The sequence below is a fragment of the Globicephala melas genome, chromosome 11 (assembly GCF_963455315.2).
Source record: "Globicephala melas chromosome 11, mGloMel1.2, whole genome shotgun sequence".
Classification (NCBI taxonomy): domain Eukaryota; kingdom Metazoa; phylum Chordata; class Mammalia; order Artiodactyla; family Delphinidae; genus Globicephala; species Globicephala melas.
Window position 1 is genome coordinate 56,574,062 of NC_083324.2, and position 20,685 is coordinate 56,594,746.

Consider the following 20,685-nt stretch of genomic DNA (forward strand, 5'->3'; position numbering starts at 1 on the left):
TGACTCGGGCTTCAGTCGAGGACTGGGTGGCAGCGTCCATGTGAGCGGCTGGGCCCTGGCACCCCGCTCTGGAGTTTTGAGTCCACTTTGCCCGCAGGCCCGGAGAGCAGCAGTGCCTGAGAACTTGCTCCCTAGTCCCTGCTGCAGCACCCTCCACACACACTGTGACAGCCGTTTTGGGAGCAGGAAAACCAGGGTGCTTGCCTCCGTGGGGGTGGGGGGTCCTTGGAGGTGAGGCTGGCACAGAAGGGCCCTTGCCCACTTGGCTTCCCCACTCCTCACCCCTGCTCTCCACTCCAGGTGGACTCCCCGAGAGCATGTCCTCAATCACTCACATGCACACCAATCTTCATGGAAGAGTCTGCTTCCAGGAAGACTGATCTAAGGTGTAAGAAAATACTTCATCACAATGTTTCCCACAGGGAGCGCTGAAGTGCCCTGGGAGCTGCAGAGAACCCCCAGGGGTGTTGTGGGATATTTTTAAATTTCAAGGAAAACAGCAATGATACACAACATCTGTCAGACACAGTGCAAACTACTCAGGTAGTTACAGTTTCCACATTAGATTGTACTGCCTTCCCTTAGATGATGGCTTACTTTTCTGTAGCTGGGTTTTCAGTGGTTACTGTGACAAAAAGCAAGTGCCCTGGGAAAGTCAGGTGGAAGAGGGAATGGAGGTAATGGTGTTAGATCTGATTCCAAGGCTGGAGAAGTTGTTTAGTGTCCACAGGTGCACACACCCCATCAGTAAGTAAATGTGATTAAGAATAAAATAAAAAGACTTTTTTTTTAGTGTCTGTGTATTATTTTTTCAAATGGATACTAAGTTATCAGGGTATCAAGTCTTTTAAAGTTGAACCCTTTAGCTATTTCTTTTGGTCAGGGGCTGCCGTGAGTCAGTAAGGTCCCTGTGAACCAAATAATTTTGGGGACCTCTACTTTGTAGTGACAATGACAGTTTCTATGTGTTTTGCATTAAAATGTGTCAAGTGTTCAAGAATCAAATAACAGTCCCTATTGCAGACTGTTTGAGATAAACTAATGCTCTTCCTTTAGACGTTTTTTATTCTTCTTGCATTGTTCATAAACTGTCACGTTGGCCTTTAAACATGAACAAACATGTTCTCTCTTGTTTTCTTCTTTCAGAGAGTGGGTTGATCGAGCCCCATCTCTTCATTTTCTGAGAGTATTAATTTGTCTGAGACTTCTAGTGAGGGATCCACGTTATCAGGTTGGTTGCAAAAAATAAAAATATTTTTTACTTGTTTGAAGATGAAAAAAAACCTGGTGGGCTTTTCTTTGAAGCAGAGCATGGTAACTTTTTTTTTTCCTCTCTCACAACTCAGTAGTTTCCAAATTTGGGAAGTATCTCACCTGCTATTTAAAATGATAGGAGAGAAGTGATTTAATGGGGACAAAAACACCTGTAAATTTCTACTCTGTTACACATGGGATGAAGTGGATTGAACTTCGGGTCTATGCTTGCATTATCTCCTGGCATTTTAAACGATAGTCAGTTTGGAGAGGTGTACACTTGGCCACACCTTCGAGCATGCTTATGCCAAGCAGCTCAGTAGGTCAAAGTCAGCAGCGACAAGTGGGGGCTTCCTCAGGGGGCTCCAGGGGCAGTGAGTGGGAAAGGCAGGGCCTGCAGCTTTGGTAGCTGCTCCAGAGCCATGCTTGTCCCAGAGTCCAGCCTCAGACCCTGAGTTAGAGGTGAGCAAGGGGCCTCCCACTTGTCTCAGAGGAGGTGCCTGCAGGCAGGAATCTCACCTCCTCTCACTAGTTAGTTAAATGTGCGGCCGTAGTTTAGTGCCTCTTAAACTTTAAAGTGCAGAGGAATCACCTGGGGATCTTGTAAATGCGGATGTGGATTCTGTAGTTGTACCCTGAGACCCACGATTCTGCTGAGGCCACTGGTTCATGGCCCACATTTTGATTAGCAAGAACTTAGTGCTTTAGCAGTGAGGCTCTAAAGAAAGGCTTACCTAACACTTCACCTGGATCATGAAAGTTGTTCCGTCTAGTCTCAGCTGCTAAGATAGCTGCTTTTATAAAGCAGAAGTTCCTAAACTTTCTGTGCATCAGGAACACTTGGAAGACTTAAAGATTGCTGGCACCCACCCCCACAGTTTCTGATTCAGTAAGTTTGGGGAGGGCCTGGAAATCTGCATTTCTAACAACTTTTACCAGGTGATGCTGATGCTGCTGGTCAGGGGACCACAGTTTGAGAACACAGGCAGAACCACTGCCCAACCAATTTGGAGAAGCCTCCAAATTCCTTATGAACCATTACTGTTTCTTCTTGCCAGTGTTAAATATCTCAAGAGCATTCTTACTATCCTTATTATTCATACATGCTTCAGTCATTTTCACAGATTGTTTTTTTTCCTAAGAAGTATCTCCTTTTATGCCCTGTCCTGATAAGCTACGGGGATGCTCAGACCACTCTGAAGCTCTTTTATTTTGGATTCAGTTTTATTGATGAATTATTATTTGAGTCAGAATAATAATAATTTCATTACCCCAATAACCATCTTTTCCAAACTTGGCATTTAAAAAAAAAAAAAGCGTTCTGGTACTAGCCAGCTACAGAGCCTGCTCTGATTTGAGTCTCCTGGGATTCATGATGGCTTCAATCTTTTCTTTAGAAGAGTCACTCCCTTCCTCATTCCGTATTCTAAGCTGTCTTTGTGCTGTTCTCGTTTAGCCAACCACAGTCATTTGAATATCTTACATACTTCAAATGGCTTTCTGTCCTGGTTGCTCACAGTTTTCTGGGAATTTTCCTTTTCTCCTGTGAGAAAAGCTGTGTGGGTCACGCATGGTGAGGGTGGGCCATGTGCTTCACTTTGCCTGGGTCACCCCCATGAGCTCCTTGTCCACAAGTCATTATTAATAGCCCCCTGTACACCCCACAGGCCTCAGCTTGGGTAAGAACACTGTGTATATAATATTAATATAACTATTCATGGAAGAGGGTGGATTTTTAGCAGAAGGTCTAGTTTTTTGACTTATAGAAGTTAGCAAAATATTTGCCTTTGACATGTTTGCTCAGAGAATTGATGGCCCTTGTGTCATACTCTGCTGATCTTCATCTAAAGTATTGCCTTTCTTGGGCTTCCCTGGTGGCGCAGTGGTTGAGAGTCTGCCTGCTGATGCAGGGGACACAGGTTCGTGCCCCGGTCCGGGAAGATCCCACATGCCGCGGAGCGGCTGGGCCCGTGAGCCATGGCCGCTGAGCCTGCGCGTCCGGAGCCTGTGCTCTGCAACGGGAGAGGTCACAACAGTGAGAGGCCTGCGTACCGCAAAATAAAAATAAAGTATTGCCTTTCTTAATCTAGTTCTTGATGGGCTGGAACAAGGTTGACTGGATTGCCCTCTAAAGGGAAGAATCCCATGACCTCTTTGCTTATGGGATTTTATGACCAAAACACGTATGAAGCCAAACCTCCCATTGATTTCCAGTCTTTCCATAGAAGGGGGTGCTCCCTGAATCTCTCCTCCTGGCACTCTGTCCACAAAGAGGAGCAGTTGTTTAACATCTTGAGTTGCCAAGAATTTTTGGCTGAAGTCACGTAGTAATGCTGGGGTTTACTACAACTTGTGCCAACAAATGTCAGCACGCCTCTGCCCTCTCGAGGCCTTCCCTTCCTCTCTTGGTGAGTCAGTACTGCAGGATCCACAGTGGTTGTTCCAGACCATCTCCACTTCTCATACCCAGACCCCTCCTACCCCTGTCATTCTTATCAGATTACAGCATTACCTGTTTTATAGGCGAAACTGAAGCCATCCCAGTAGGAGTGTTCATATTTTCTTTGTTGCTTGAAATATTCGGATTATCATGCACCTTTGCGTCCCTTCTTATTTCTGAAGAAAACCCTCCACCTTGCCAAGGTTCAGCCTTCCATCTGTTTTCTTTGTTACAGTGTCAGTGGCTCCCTTTCTGTTTTCTTTTATCATAAAATGCCCTTTTCTTGACCTGCTATCCCCTTAAGCCTTCATCTCACCTTCATCACTGCATTCATTGAAAGGTCAGACTATAGGTCTTGAACTCACTCCCTTTCTTTTACAACTGATGTGTTGTAGAAATTTTCATTGAATATTATGTACAAGGTTCTCTCTGGAAGTCATTTAAGAAGATCATGGTGGGCCATGATCCAGTCGTCATTTCTTGACCCAGAGGCTCCAGTATATGCTTAATGGAGGTTCCAGCAAGAAAAGAGTGGAAGGGATGAAAGAGAAGCCATTTTTAAAGATAAATTTCTTAGTTTTCCATAATTAAAGGGTGACATATGTTTGGAGATTTCAAGTGTAGTTGGAGTCCCAAGCAGGATAAAGGTAAAAGTCCACCTGGACTCCTTACAGTAAGCTGTCATAACACATTGCTTATCAAGGATAAAGGGAAAATTCTTTTTTTGTTAAATTTATTTATTTATTTATGGCCGTGTTGGGTCTTTGTTGCTGCTCACGGGCTTTCTCTAGTTGCGGTGACCGGGGGCTACTCTTTGTTGCCATGCTCAGGCTTCTCATTGCAGTGGCTTCTCTTATTGCGGAGCAAGGGCTCTAGGTGTGCGGGCTTCAGTAGTTGTGGCACGTGGGCTCAGTATTTGTGGCTCGCGGGCTCTAGAGCGCAGGCTCAGTAGTTGTGACGCATGGGCTTAGTTGCTACATGGCATGTGGGATCTTCCCAGACCAGGGCTTGAACCCATGTCCCCTGCATTGGCAGGCGGATTCTTAACCACTGCGCCACCAGGGAAGTCCTAAGAAAAATTCTTAAAAGCCCCTAAGCTACATTTACATCAGCTACAACAATAAAAGGAGAGTGGAGCTGTGTGGCCTTCTCCCCGCTGCCCTTGCACCCCAAGCCTTTCTTTAGCAACCCATACCCTTTGCCACATTTTCTGTTTGCCTTCACTGATCCTGAGAACCTCTAGCTCTTACTCATCATTTTTTCTTTTTCTTTTTTCTGTATTATTTACCTGCTCCTTTTTTAAATTCTGCCTTTCTAAATGTTAACCTTCCCCAAAGTTATTTTCTTTGTCATCTTCTCCCCTGTCTTCCAAGCTCTTGGCTTCAACTATCATTTTGTTGTTGTTGTTCTTTGCTCACAAGCACATATCTCCAGCCTCAGACTTTTCCATTCATTTAAGTCCCAAATTTCCAGGTATATGTTGGGCAGCGATCCTGATGACATAGTAGCACAGTGATTCTCAAGTGTGATCTGGGGACCGTCATCGGTCCCTGAAACTCTTCCAGGGGTCCCACAAGGTCAAAACTATCTTAAAAGTGATGCTACAGTGTTATTTGCCTTTTCACTCTCACTCTCTTACAAGTGTGCAGTGGAGCTTTGTAAAGGCTACAGGATGTGTAATGACGGAACATATGCTTGTGTACTCTTGTGTTTTAAAAATTCCTCACTTTTAATGTCTAATATGATATATATAAATAGATAGAACCCACATAAACAGAAGCTCTTTGGGATTCTCAGTAATTTCTAAGTGTGTAAAGGCATACAGATGCCAAAGAGTTAGAGAGCCTGATATGCACAGGACCCTCAGTAACTGCACAGGGTCCTCTTCGTCCCCCCTCTCCTCCAACCTGCAGAATCAGCTCCTGATTCTGTTAATGGCACCACCTTTCCTCCAGACTCCAAGGCAGGAAACTTTTCCTCACCCCCTACGAGACTTTTAGAAGAGTAGTTACTAATACACCTGGAAAGATAAGTAAAGGCCAGGGCATGGGGGGGCCTTCAACTGAGACGGAGGGATGAGAGGTGTGGAACCCTGACAGCAGAGGCATGGGTGGTGGGTCAGGGCGCAGCACTCAGAGCTCACTGCTCTGCTGGCCGAGAGGCCCAGGGGAGTGTGTCTAAGGGCCCCAATGCTCTGGGCCGCAGTGACATCGTGCTGGACTGACAACAGCCAGATTGGTGTTGCAGGGTGCTCCATTGTTCTATATAGTTTTTATCAGTATTATGTTATTGTATCCATTTTTTAAAAAGAGAAAAATTCTGGGAATGGGTAGAGCAAGGACATTTGTTCACATGTGGCTCATTGAACTGAAGTTCAGATTGATGGGGACTTTCTCCAGGCCATTAGTTTCAGAAGTCCAGAGCCCAGTCCCATGAGTCTCCAGCCCATGCCGGGGAGGAGGGCTGAGGTGGGGAAGGGCATTCAGTCCTGTTTGCTTTTCAGATCAGTAACCAGGAATGCTGAGCCCAGGGGTGTGCGTGCCTCGTGGTCTTCTCTCCCATAGACGCTGGCAGGTCAGAGCAGGCGTGTCCCCGCAGCGCTCCAGTCTCTGTCGGGGCCTCGGGGAAAGTGTTTGTTTAACAAATGGAGCGTAACTGCTTGAGTGCATTTTCCCCTTATTGTACTTTATAGCAGCGCTTCTCTCATGGTGCTCCACAGGACTTGGTCAGTATTCTGTGAAAAGAAATGTGCTCTGCCCGGTGATATGTAGGAAAGCTGCACACGGGTTCTCCCACTAGAGACTTACAGTGCACGGCAGCATATTAAAGCTCGGAGGAGTTTTCAATTTTACTGAGGAGTTTTAGTCTACGATAAGATAATTTGTTACATTCTGTTTAACCTACCATTTGATCATGAAATTTTTTTTTTTAAGAATACCTAGTACCACCCACTGCACAGAATAAAATGATTATTCCCAGGAGAGAGTTTGGGAAACATGGGCTTAGTTCCATATTGTTAACATTGATTGTTGGATAGATATATTTTTGTCAAGGTAAACATTTAAAGATGACCATGACCAATCATTTAACCATTATTCTCTCCCTGGTGTCTTCTCCCTCCCAAGCTTCAAATTTAAATTTCCTTTATGTCAGCGATGCCAGATTTCAGTCTTCTGCCCTGGCCTCATTTTTCCCCGGGCTGTTGTTCTTTTGTCACTTGGATACACCACCAGCAACTCAGCATGTCCAGACTCAGTCTCCTTGTCTACCCAGCCTATTCTCCCCTTCCCGGGTTCATCGTGTGCTTGCCCCCAGTCACCCTGGCTCGCAGACAGAGATGCCTCCTGCACTCGCTTCCTGCCCTCGGCCCTTTCACGCCCAGTTGGTCACACCACTGCCAAGACAGCCCACCTGTCCACTCCCTTCTTGCAACCCACAGGGCTTCCCTCCATGCCCCTGCCTCTCCAGTTCATTCTAAGACTAGAGGGACGATGTGCTCACGGCTGATTCTGATTGGCCCTTGTTCGCACCTTTTCATCAGGCCCGAATGGCAAAGTTCAAATTCAGGCTCATGTCCACGTCTGAATGGACATGTCCAGTTTATCTCACCCTATTTTTCTAACATTATTCCCAAAGATTCCCTTCATGGTGTTAGGGAGGTGCTTTTCACAGTAATAGAACATCTTGATGTTTTTTCTACGCAACTTCTATGCACCTTTGAGCCTCTTTGTTCTCTTTGCTTGGAATCCCTTTTATTTCCTCCTCTCCCCCCATGTCTTCTCAGCACATCTATCCATCCTTCTAAGCCCATTCAGAGGCTACCACCCTTACAAAGTTTTCCTTAGTCCTCTCAGCAGGCTATTATATGTCCCTCCTCTGCAACATCACAGCACCTCATGTATAACTTTCTTATAACACTTACCAATTCTATCTTCAATTCCAGTTATTTGTACATCTGCCTTATGCTTGCTTGCAGCTCAGTGAAGTCAGCCTCTGTCATCTATATGTTTGTGTCCCCTTCAGAGCCTAACCCAGGGATCTTACCTAACAGGAATGAAAAAAAAATATTTGCTGAAAAAATATGTGTCTTTTTATGGCTGAGTAATTTTCCATTGTATATATGTGCCACATCTTCTTTATCCATTCATCTTTTGATGGACACTTAGGTTGCTTCCATGTCCTGGCTATTGTAAATAGAGCTGCAATGAACATTTTGGTACATGACTCTTTTTGAATTATGGTTTTCTCAGGGTATATGCCCAGTAGTGGGATTGCTGGGTCATATGGTAGTTCTATTTTTAGTTTTTTAAGGAACCTCCATACTGTTCTCCATAGTGGCTGTATCACTTTACATTCCCACCAACAGTGTAAGAGGGTTCCCTTTTCTCCACACCATCTTCAGCATTTATTGTTTGTGGATTTTTTGATGATGGCCATTCTGACCGGTGTGAGGTGATATCTCATTGTAGTTTTGATTTGCATTTCTCTAATGATTAATGATGTTGAGCATTCTTTCATGTGTTTGTTGGCAATCTGTATACCTTCTTTAGAGAAATGTCTATTTAGGTCTCCTGCCCATGTTTGGATTGGATTGTTTAAAACGAAATTGAGATATTTGTAGTGAGGTGGATGGACCTAGAGTCTGTCATACAGAGTGAAGTAAGTGAGAAAGAGAGAAACAAATACCATATGTTAACACATATATATGGAATCTAAGAAAAAATAAAGTCATGAAGAACCTAGGGGTAAGACAGGAATAAAGACACAGACCTACTAGAGAATGGACTTGAGGATATGGGGAGGGGGAAGGGTAAGCTGTGACAAAGTGAGAGAGTGGCATGGACACATATACACTACCAAACGCAAAATAGATAGCTAGTGGGAAGCAGCCGCATAGCACAGGGAGATCAGCTCGGTGCTTTGTGACCGCCTGGAGGGGTGGGATAGGGTTGGTGGGAGGGAGGGAGATGCAAGAGGGAAGAGATATGGGAAAATATGTATATATATATGTATAACTGATTCACTTTGTTATAAAGCAGAAACTAACACACCATTGTAAAGCAATTATACTCCAATAAAGATGTTAAAAAAATATATAAGTGGTTTTAAAATGTTATTTTTATATGTATAAAATTTCCACCATAATTAGTGATAATGTATACAATATTCTTACGTTCTTTAATTATAGGTCTTCTAAAGTGAATAGCAATCATGGGAATTCAAATTAATAGGTGGTCATAGAACGATTTTTAATAGCGTTATAAATGTACCTTTATTCTTAATTTAAACAAGGGTATGTCGCTTCCAAATTCCCTTCACACAGAATAAGGAAACCTTGACCCAGGAGGCCTTGAGCCCCTGAGCCTTTCCTCAGCTGCCCACTCAGCTTCCAGGTAGAACGAGATCGCGCCCTCACAGTCACGTACTCATTGCCCTGAACTTTCCAGAGTTGGAATGTTGGCTAATGTTTGTATTTCAAATAACTTCCTTGTGTGCATAGAAAGTGAGGAGAGAGGTGTCAATACAGAGTTACACAGGTTAGGGCCACCTGAAACCCATTAACCCCAAGATAAATGTCAGTGTGGGTAACCTGAGAGCATCAACTGTTAGGAGAGCTCCAAACCAGTTCCTTTCACAACTCCAGCCTCCCAGCACTCTCTCTCTTAATAAGCACTTTTCAGAAGTTTCATGCAGTGCCTTGTTATTGGGAATTGATTTTAAAGACCTATATCCGAGGACATTTTGCAATGATTATCCTTACATTAGTTTAGGATAAGCCACATCATTTTAAGGAGAAGCCCTGTCGTCTAGTCTACTAGAGCAATGCTGCTCAGATTTTATTGGGCGTGTGAATTTCCCAGGGATCTTGTTGAAATTCATAGTGTCATTCAGCAGGTCTGGGGGGAGTAGGAGATTCTGCATTTCTAATCAGCTCCAGATGGTGTTTTTGCTGCTGGTCCATGGGCCACACTAGGCAGAGGCCTAGAGGAAGGTCCTGGGATTCAGTGATGCTGGATTCTTATCCAGGCTCTGTCACTTAGGCAAATGGTTTACCATTCTGGGTCTTAGTTTTCCTACTCTGTAATATGAGGGTGTTGAAGGGAATGATATCTAACAGCTTTTTCCAGCTCTAACATTTTATGATGACATGAGAGGAAGTAAAAAGAATTAGGAGTCAGGCTGCAGTTCTGAGCATACTTACATTCTCTTAATCTCAACCCAACTTTCATTCATATTTATTAATAACTTATCTTAAATATAGTATGACTGGAAAACATTAAAGTTTTCCATATTTATGTTAGAATGTGGGTCTTCAAAGAATAATTAAAACTCATAACTTAATAAATAGATTGCATGTAAAATACATTCCCCCCACCACTCTCATCTTTCATGTGTGTTCTGTTGTTTTTATTTTATCAGGAAATACTCCATAGCTTGGGTGGGATTGAAAACCTAGCTCAGGTAAGATTCCTTTTGTGGTGGCTGGTTTTGCCTTTCTCTTTTAGGCAGAGATTACACAGGTGTGTGACAGAAGATGTCTTTCTTACCTTAGCTGCATGCCAAGGAGAGGAGCAGGCAGGGTTGTGAGTGTGAGCATGAGGCAGGATACACACAGAGCAGGGAGGGACTCGTGACATTTTCTCTTGGCTAATTGGGCTCACTTTACCCAGCCTGTTGAAACTAGAAAGTTCTATCAATATAAAAGGTCACCTGTCTTTAGTTAGTAAAGAAAATAAATAGGTGTTGTCTGGCAGGCCCCAGGCTTCAGCATTGCACACACCAAATGGTGGGAGAAAATATTGGTTATGAAGATGTTCATAACTTTTCCACACAAAAAAGAATTGCTGTGCTCACTAAAATATTAAAAATAAATGACAATGTGAGGAATGATCTTGACTTCATTTATTTTTCTGCTTTGGTAACTACTGAGGCAAAGTAAGGAGGTGAATATATATGCTGCGACAGTCCAATGTTTGGGCTTACTAATACAATCAAACAAAATTTCCAGGCATGGAAACAGTTGAAACAGCCCATTCTCCTGAAATCTATACCATGTATGGAAAGAATAATTTTCATAATAAACCCGTGGCCCTACAAACTCATCCTGAGTTATTAATGGATGATTAATTTTAATGAAAATTTAATATTAAATCTATTTTATTATTTTTTTATTGGGAAATTGATAAAACATATCTTGTTTTTATTTTTAAGAAAATTTTTAATTGGCTAGAGGTTTAGCTCATTTAATGAAATAATCTTTAATAAAATTATATTGTAAAGGATCTTTTTATCCATTCTACTTTCATTAAAATGTCAGAAATTTATGTGTGTTTCTCTGAACTTATTACAATCAGTCATCCACAGTGAGGGATTATTAGACTACCCCATACATTTCATTCTGATTATTGCTATCTGCTTGTATGCTGGTTAGATATAATTTAGGATGTTATAAAACATAAGGTCGATAAAATATATGCAGTGTGTTATTAAAATTCTGCTGAAAAGTTACATTGAAGAATTAAAATTCTATGTACTATATTATTGCATCTTACTTGTATCTTTTATTTGGAGGCTAAATTGCAACACAAATTTATCCAGTTAGGAGTCATCTTGGGACTTTTGAGAGTTTAAACAATCTTTCCAGGTCCCTCCCTCCACTTTGGGGTGTTCCACAGAAGCCAAGAACCCAGAAACCCACTCCCTTCTGCCCTTGAGTGAAGCAGGCCCAGGGGCACCAAGTATTGTTTGGTGAGCCTGTTGTGCCACCTACAGCTCATTTTCAGAAGTGCACAACCTTTCCCCTCACCTGCTGTGTGCTTGAGCGTCCTCCCCTCTGATTCGCCTGTCGGTCTCCCCCTCCCCCCGCCGCAGTACATGGAGATCGTGGCCCACGGGTACCTCGGCTCCGGGGAGGCGCAGCACAGCGTGGACAAGCTGGTCAACATGACGTGTAAGCGCGGTCCCGGGACGCAGCTGGCCTTCCGGGCATAGCATTTGCAGCAGGGAAGGGGGGACGCTTTGAATACTCACGGGGGTCCCCACACAGCTATGAGCTTGAGAGTCCATGCCAGCTGTTATGCTCAGTGGCAAAATGTACCCAGAGGGGAGATTTTTAAATCACAGTTCTTACCTTGAAAAACCCGATTTCATGTTTTAAAAGATTTTCATTGAGCACAAGCTTAGTTTATTTAGTGCAAGAGAGATTTCCTTCCATAAAAACAAATTTTGGTAAAAATATTTTTTGCCTCCTTCGATTTCTATTAAAATGTCAGAGACTATTCATTTTTCATCTATAAGATTGGGGTAATAACAATACCCACTTACAAAGCTTCTCTTTTTGGAAGCTCTTCCCAGCCCACCTTCCGTGCTCCCTGGATTTGATGAGTGCACACTCCTGCTCTCGTGAGAGTGAGCCCACTTTCTTTGTGTGCACAGGACAGGACCTTAATTCTCAATTCCAGGGAGAGAGGAATCTGTGGTGAGCCTCAGGGACCAGGAAGATTCTGTGAGGCCAGCCGTTCCCCTCCACTGAGGAACCTTGCTAAGTCCATCACATGAAATCTTTATGGGGACTATCTTTGAAGAATAGGTTTCACTATGAACTTGTAATGATATTAAGGAACTCATTCAACTTTAAGTGGAAGGGAAGGTTTAATTTTCTTGCTATCTCCAAATTTTATTATTATAATAGTAATATATAATAAATACTAGTTGAGCTTGAAACGTGATTCTTGAAGTAAAAAAAATCAACCCTGTCCCTCCTCCCTCCATTGTCCTTTTTGTGTGGCCTGTGTTCCCATTTGTCCTTCCTTTGCTTGCCCATCAGTACTTGAGACCTGAGGCTCTATGAGCACTGACCCCCTTTAAGCTTCAAATCCCTCATTGAGATATTCCATTCCTTTATAGATATTTTTCAAAAACTTGCTGCTGTCAAAGACCAAAGAGAATGGGTCACCACAAGCAGAGCCCACAAGGTGAGTGGTCCCAGAAGGAGTTCCTGCTTCAGCTTCATATGGTGGTGGTTCACATGCTAGAGTCCAGAGCCCTTGTGGTCAAGCCATGTGTAATTATAATTCTCAAGCCTGCTAACCTAGCCTAAAATTGCCAATCTCTGCTAACCTGCCTAAGGAGTAAATATAGAAACAGCAAATAAAGGTTTTCTGAAACTTTTTTCTTTGTTCTATGTCATTTAATTCTTTATTGCTTAATCAACTAAGTTTATTGCTTAATTTAAATGTTGCTTGTAAAACCTTGACTATATATAAACTGACCCTAGGTGTGTGTTTACAAATAAATAAATAAATACATATATGTGTATGTATACATATAAATACATTCCATTTGACACATGAGGTTATATTAGTTTGAACCATGTGAAATTACCCTGGTGTGTAGGTCAATTTCATATGGTTTAACTTCATAACAAGATGGTTTAGTATTATAAGCCTATGGGTCAAATACATATTTCAAGATGAATGAATGCAGGTTTAATCAAAACAGACTACATTTATATTTACAGCAAAACTATTTAGCTGGTAGCTGCCTAGAGCCAGGTTTCAATAATTTGTTGAGTTTTTATATCCCAGGAAGCCACTTTCCAGCATATATTAGAGCAAAGTTGCCTAAAATGTGTTAACACATGCTGCTCATTGTATGGGGGGGGGGTGATTCTTAGTGATAATACAGGTCAACATTTTTTATTTCAATAGCTATATATTTCACTGATATCACTTAGAATTTGAAGAACATATTTGAGTAGCATTAAGGTGTTAAGGGTGGACATGACAAAAATTGTGAAATGATATATCAGTGACTGCATTTTGAGAAATATTATGTTAGAAGACAGAAAGCAAAAAGTGAGAAAAGAAAAAGAGGAAGGGATCTGAGAAACAAAGATAATAATAGCTCCATAGAAAATGCATAAGATCATAAAGGGGAAAAACCCACATAATAGAAACCCAAAATCAGCCTATTAGTTGTTATACAGGTCTGAATAACAGGTCTGAGCTGTTATACAGCTCTGGTCTGAAGTATGTTTGGGTGTGTGCTTTGGGGGACCCTGAGTTCTAAAAATTTAGAGGGAAAATATGTAAATTTGTAGTAATGGGAATCCCGAGAAGGTGACTGATAAGATATAGACGACTCCCAACTCAGTGATGTTACTCAGAAATTTGAGAGGCAAATGGATTGTCTGGTAGTGTTAGCATATCTTGTTTAGTTTGGGAAAAAATGACAGTCTTCAACATTTTGTTGAAAAAGTACTTTCATAATTTGGAAAGTGCCTGCCACAATGCCAATGCCCAACTCAGAATGAGTGCTCAGTGACTGGTCGCTACCAGAAGACAGAGAGCAGACAGCGTGGGCACTTGGAAGTAGAGGGCCATGTATCGTGGTCCCTTTGCTTCCTGTCCTGGGCAAGTAATGCTTACAAGGAGCTCGTCTGAAGAGGGGGTGGATGCCTGCCCCTTAAGAACTGGGGATTGTGAATGTTTAACAAATTTTGAGGTTAAGCCTCTATGATCTTCAGAAGGAAACATACTGTTCAAGAAGCTTGTAGTACTTACATAATTAAACCTTATTTTACTTCATTTTTCAGACATTAGTAAATTTACTCAGTGCCCGAGATACTAACGTTCTGTTGGGTGCCCTTCTGGCTGTGGCTAGTTTAGCTGAAAGGTGAGTGTATTTTAATAAGTTCTGCTGCTTTAGCAACTCAGATGGAAGAAATGCAAAATAGATCAGTTTCTCTATTTATTTTGTCATCTACTTAGTTAAAATTTGTGAAAAATAAACATGAAGTACCATAACTATACTGAAAAGGATCCGGGATAGAAAAGCATCATTTTAGAATTTAAGTTGGAGCAGCAAAGCAGTTTAAAATTTTCTTTTTTTTTCCCTGACTAGAAATATTTACCTAGTTTTTTCATTTAACCCTCAGTTACTTCTACTTTCAAAATTACACAATATGTCTTGGAAGTTGAATCTCCCTGACTTGTTTTCTTCATTCTCTCCCCTATTTATATTTTAACATTTTCAAATATTTTTGCCCTTTAAAAAATTCTAGTTAACCCCTACAGATGTTATGATTATTTTAAATTAAAAAGCTTTAAATATGTTTTTATACCAGTAAGTGGATCACTGCTTTTTTGTTTTTTGGGTTTTTTTCCAACTTAATTGAGGACTAATTGACAAATATAATTTTATGTATTTGAAGTGTACAACATAATGATTTGATACACATATACACTGTGGAATGATTACCAAGATCAAGATAATTAATACATCCATCACCTCTCATAGTTAACTCTTTTTTTTGGTTTTGTGACGAGAACATGTAAGATCTCTCAGCAACTTTCAAGTGCACAACCCCATATTATTAACTGTAGTTGCTGTGCTGCACATTGGATCCTTAGTGCTCATTCTTCTTATAACTGAAAGTTTGTACCCTTTAACCTACATCTCCCTGTTTCCCCCTACTTCCAGCCCCTAGTAAACACCCTCCATTCTATTCTGTTTCTATGTAGTCGGTTTTGTTTGTTTATTTTAGATTCCACATATAAGTGATACCGTATGGTAGTTGCCCTTCTCTGTTTGGCTTATTTCATTTAACAGATTGTTCTCTAGGTTCATCCATATTGTCACAAATGACAGGACTTTTTATGGCTGAACAATATTCAATTATAACTATATATAAATATTCAATTATATATATAAATATGTATATCACATTTTCTTTAACCACTTCATCTATCAAAGGATATATAAGGTCATTTCTATATCTTGGCTACTGTGAGTAACGCTGATCATTGCTTTTTTGTGAACAGCATATGATTCCCTTTCTCCAAAGGAAATCATGTTATCATCATACTGTTATTAAACAAATTTAAATTTATGACATATAATACTTATTGAATGTTGGAGTTTAATGTAGCCCTGCCCCATAGAGCTACATTGCATTTTGTTTCTCCTCCTGGGATAATATGAGGGCTAAGATATTAAATACATGGATTTGGTAAAATACATTTTTCATAGTTACTAATACTTTTCAATTTGTAGTCCAGAATGTAGGGAGAAAATAAGTGAACTCAACATTGTAGAAAATCTGCTGATGATTTTACATGAATATGACTTGCTTTCCAAAAGGTAGGACTGCTAACAGGGGAAAATGACAGTGTCTGACATTTAATGAAAATGATTATTATTATTTTACTTATGTTATTTACATTGTTAACTGAATATCATGCGTCAACTTGGCATTTATCTTCTATTTAAGTTAATATAAAGTAACCAATAGCAAAGAGATATATCGATTTGTCTCTGGTCCTGCTTTACTTCTAGAACTGGTCATAGATTTGAAATATATAAATCTCATGATTACATCTTTAATATTTTTTTATTACATTTATTTACATCCTGTCTCCTTAAGGAAAGAAACTCTGAGGTGGCTCTACTTTCAGTAATTTCAGATTGTGTGTTGAATAAGTGATTAGATTCCTAAAATCTATTTTGCTTAAGGCAAGTAAAATACATTAAGATAGCTACTGACTTATTTCATGACCAAAACAGAATCTAGAGTAAAATGAACTCATTTTCACTTGAACTACCTATTGCCCTAAAAACTTACTGTATCCAGATATTTATTAGGTTACCTGCATCATATGATATTTAGTCGAGTAAGTCATAATTTTCTAAAGAGGCAAATAGTTAACAGAAATCCCAAGCAATAAAACACTGACATTTAACTCATAGTAAATCCCTTGAATTCTTCATCTAAGCCAATTTAACCCTCTTTTACAAACTATACTTAGACTTGGTTGTCTGAATTGATTCACCCAATAGCCTCTGCACAGGTGTTGGAAAACCAAAGATGAATAAGATATGGTTGCATGGTGTAGGAGAGGGGCAGACACACAAATCATCAGTTTCACCACAACATTGTAGGTGGTGTGGTCAGTGGATGCACAGGATAGATACCCTGAGGGCATGGAGCAGCACCTCCAATTAGAGCGAGGGGTCATGCCAAGTCTCCTAAAAGAAGGAGCAGTTGTCTAGGCAGAGGAAGAGAGCAAGTGAAAACAGAATATGCTCCCACCTGGAGGCCTGCAGTGCTGTGTGAGAGAGGAGCGTGCATGGGTGGGCGCAGCTACAGCAGAGTGCAGGAGGGAGGGTGCCAGAAAACTAGTTAGATAAGTTGGCTTATAAGTTAGATAATAAGTTAGATAAGTTAGAAATAGAGCTAATTTTGATAAGTTAGAAATAGAGCTAATTTTGGCCAGGCCTTCTACATGCCAGGCCCTGCTCTAAGCACTTTTGTGTTTTAACTTGTTTGATCTACAATTCTCTTTCTATATTTTATAGATGAGATACCTTTAGCGAGGTCATGATGGGCTCTTTGTGCCTAGTAGTGTGGTTTTTATCATGAACATGGAGACTCACAGATTTTAATCATGATCAGATTGATTTTGTGGGGACAGTTATTCTGATTGCAGTGTGTGGAGTGTGGAATTTAGCCACACAATGAGATCCACTTAGAACAAGGAGGGTATTTTTGGTGTAGAAAGTTTGAGAAGGTGAAGAGTACTGTCTACCAAAGAACATATGTCAGAGCATAAAAGTTTGGGAGGGAGAGGAGCCATGGAAAATTAGCTCAGGGAAAGGAATTGTGAAGCAGGATGAGAATGGAAATATTGGCGAGCAGAGTGACAGAGAAGCTTATATCTTGAGCATAATCGAGGCTCAAAAGGATGGAGGGGCAGTGGGTTTAGCTAGCTGCAGGACTCACAGAAGAATTAACCCCAGTGCTTGCCCAGGAAACAGGGGGCACCAAAGGCTCTCCACTGGTTGGAGAAGAAGGGAGTGTCTTGGAGGATTCCCAGTCTTTGGCTTGGAAATTGAAAAGACTGTGGTGTCCTGAGTCCAGATCGGGGACATAAATGGAAGGGCTGATTTGGGGAGGAGGATAATGACTGAGTTTAGAAACAGTGGGGTTAGTGCCTGTGGAACAGTTAAGTGACTGCTGGAACCTCTATAGGTTTGGAGTGATGCCTGGGCTGAGATCACAGTGCCAGGGTAGAGGGAGTGTTTGAAGCCATAGGAATAAATAACACCATCCAGGAAGAGTGTTCAGAGTGTGAGCCTGGAGGATTCAGGACAGCTCTATGAAACGTCTATAATCATAATGTTTCAGAGCTTAGTTGAACCTTATGTCTTATGCCATCATTATCTTTATTTTACTCTCCAGATATTCACTGAGCACTTTGCATTTAATTTCCCTGGATCATAGTGTTTTTGCCATCAGGTATTAATGTCTTATTTTTGCAATCTAGTAAGTTTCTGAAGACTAGGATAAAACTTTTATATTTCTTTTGTCTTGAGCATAATTCAGGTCCCATTGTATGTACTTGATGCCTGTTTGCTCGTTAGTAGGTTTTTAGCCAGACTAATGGGGATACCATGAGGATATGACTTAGAAAGTGGTCCAGAAACTATGACCTGCAGGCTAAATTTGGCTCCCTGCCTGTTTTTGTGAATAAAGATTTATTGGCACACAGCCATGCCCATTGGTTTTCATGTGTTGTCTGTGGCTGCTTTTGCACATGTTGGCATGGCTGGGTACTCATGACAGAGACTGTATGGCCCATAGAGCTGCAAACACTTGGCTGTGATCCAGCCCTCTACAGAGAACATGAGCTGACTGTGACATAGAGCCTGTTAGCGCGACCGTCCGTGCCTGTCGGCAGCTCCGTGTGAATCAAGTCAAGCCACCACTGAGCTGAGTCTCCCCTCCCGCCCATCCCTCGCAGGCTCTCGGCCGAGCTGCTGCGCCTGCTCTGTGCCGAGCGCCAGGTGAGAGAGCAGGTGAAGCTCTACGAGGGTGTCCCCATCCTCCTCAGCTTGCTGCACTCAGACCACCTACAGCTGCTGTGGAGCGTCGTCTGGATCCTGGTTCAGATTTGTGAGGACCCTGAGATCAGTGTGGAAATTCGCATTTGGGGAGGCATCAAGCAGCTTCTTCATATTTTACGAGGGTGAGTCAGAGTAGGCTTTGGCCTGCTTCACTCTGGCTGATGAAGGCTGGGGTCTCAGCTGTTCGAGGGCAGGGTGGGCATGTGCTCAGCTGGCTCCCTCCCATTCTTTGGTCATTCATGTTCTACAGAGTCATTTTTACTTGTTGCAAACAGGCTCTAAATCAATGTCAGGAGCGTTCATCTTTTCAGCTCCTTGGGAGCCCTGACATATTTTTTGAATCACCAGCCTGCATTAAAGTAACGGATGTATGATCCTTAGTTAAAATAGGGGGAAATACGGTTATTCAAATGATTCCATGTTACTGACCCTGGGCCAGTTGCTCCTCTTTTCTCTCTAATCTCCGTGGCAGTGCTCTGAGGTGGATTAAGACCTTGTTGTCTCTCTTTTAAAAGTAGAATCTGGGGCTTCCCTGGTGGCGCAGTGGTTGAGAGTCCGCCTGCTGATGCAGGGGACACGGGTTCGTGGCCCGGTCCGGGAAGATTCCGCATGCTGCGGAGCGGCTGGGCCTGTGAGCCATGGCCGCTGAGCCTGTGCTCCACAACGGGAGAGGCCACAACAGTGAGAGGCCCACGTACCGCAAAAAAAAAAACAAAAAAAAGAATCTGGTGGTATTCAAAGCCATAAATCTGGGGAAGGAATGGCTTGTTAAAATAGTTTCAAACTGAAATTCTCTTGAATTATGTTGCAAAAACTATAACAATAACAAAAAATAGTAGATATGGTATTGTATTACAAGTATTGAAGTATTGAATAACAATATTACTGGTACCACCAATGGGAAGGATCTATTACCTAAAATTATTATAGAGCATAATTCATCCCCCTAGGTGCTGAATCAAAGTTGAAAAGGATTATATCTGCCTGGAAAAAGATCACAGTTATCTGTAGTATGTAAATAAAGTTCATTCTAATAAAAGCAGAGTAACATCAATTTTAATATGACTTGTTATCAAATCAATATTATTCAGACTTTGTGCTTATTGTGCCTGATAACTTGATATTGTGGAGCTATGTGTCATCAGCTCCATTCTCTGAAGGAACTTTCCAAAGCATAAGAACAGACTAGAGATATGAACCGTGACTTTGTTAACAATTTCTGTCATTACCAAAACCGAGGAAATAATGTGTAGACTGTTAACAATCTACTTGCTTTTATGAATATCACATAAAAATCTCAAGTACTTTAAAGTATAAACTATAAATCTTTCGTTAGTATTGTGGCATAATGAGCTAGCCCCACAGTCAAAGTAATTATGATTGCAAAGGTTTTTTTCCACTTGAGTTTATAGGATGATGGTGGTGGTTATTTTTGTCCATCATACGTATTACAGTGGCTGTGGGTAGCCCTCGTGGAGAGCAGCTATTTTCTTGATGATAAAATTAAATTATATAATAGTTAAGCAATACTTCAAGGACAAAACCTGCCTTTTGACAACATAGAACTGAGTTTAATATAAGGTACTAGTTTTCCCCTTTTGGAGGAACCATTCTTGATAGAAAAGAGTTCTTTCACATCTAAAGAGTAATTTTCCCAGTCCACTTCTATGGTACAATGTTAGAAATGTCTTCCCTGGGAAGAAGATGTATGTCAATACTTACTCTATGTTAAATATGGCTCAGTGCTCTGGGAGAATTTATTACACCAGCTGTGTAAACAATATCCTTTCAGAGATGGGCTGCCTGGAGCTGGTACAAGGGGTGAGGTTGCCAGGTTGTCTGCTGGCTTGAGTATGAACAGCCTCTGTTGTCAAGGTGGTTTATAGGAAATCTGTTCACGCCCATTCACCTGCAGTCCCAAACTCAAAGGCAGTTACTAAAAGGTTACATACTCTTGATCAGATAGAGTGATCCCTAAAATTCAAGTTTTAACATTATTAAAGATCATTGACTGCAGCTATTCCATTACCTTCCCTATGCTCCCCGAAAGAAGGGCAGAGGGCCCAGATGACACAGGAGGGAGG

The 20,685-nt window shown here is 41.5% G+C and overlaps 1 protein-coding gene across 1 annotated transcript in view; it reads left to right on the top strand.

Moving 5' to 3' along the window:
* Nucleotides 1–20,685, top strand: part of NEK10 (NIMA related kinase 10) — a 313,705-nt gene that overhangs the window by 44,138 nt on the left and 248,882 nt on the right. The window contains exons 7-13 of the mRNA XM_060307961.1: nt 1,147–1,231; nt 10,115–10,156; nt 11,567–11,645; nt 12,602–12,669; nt 14,292–14,371; nt 15,752–15,838; nt 18,499–18,723. Of these exons, the coding sequence (XP_060163944.1) occupies nt 1,147–1,231; nt 10,115–10,156; nt 11,567–11,645; nt 12,602–12,669; nt 14,292–14,371; nt 15,752–15,838; nt 18,499–18,723 (666 nt within the window). The remainder of the gene's footprint in view (nt 1–1,146; nt 1,232–10,114; nt 10,157–11,566; nt 11,646–12,601; nt 12,670–14,291; nt 14,372–15,751; nt 15,839–18,498; nt 18,724–20,685) is intronic.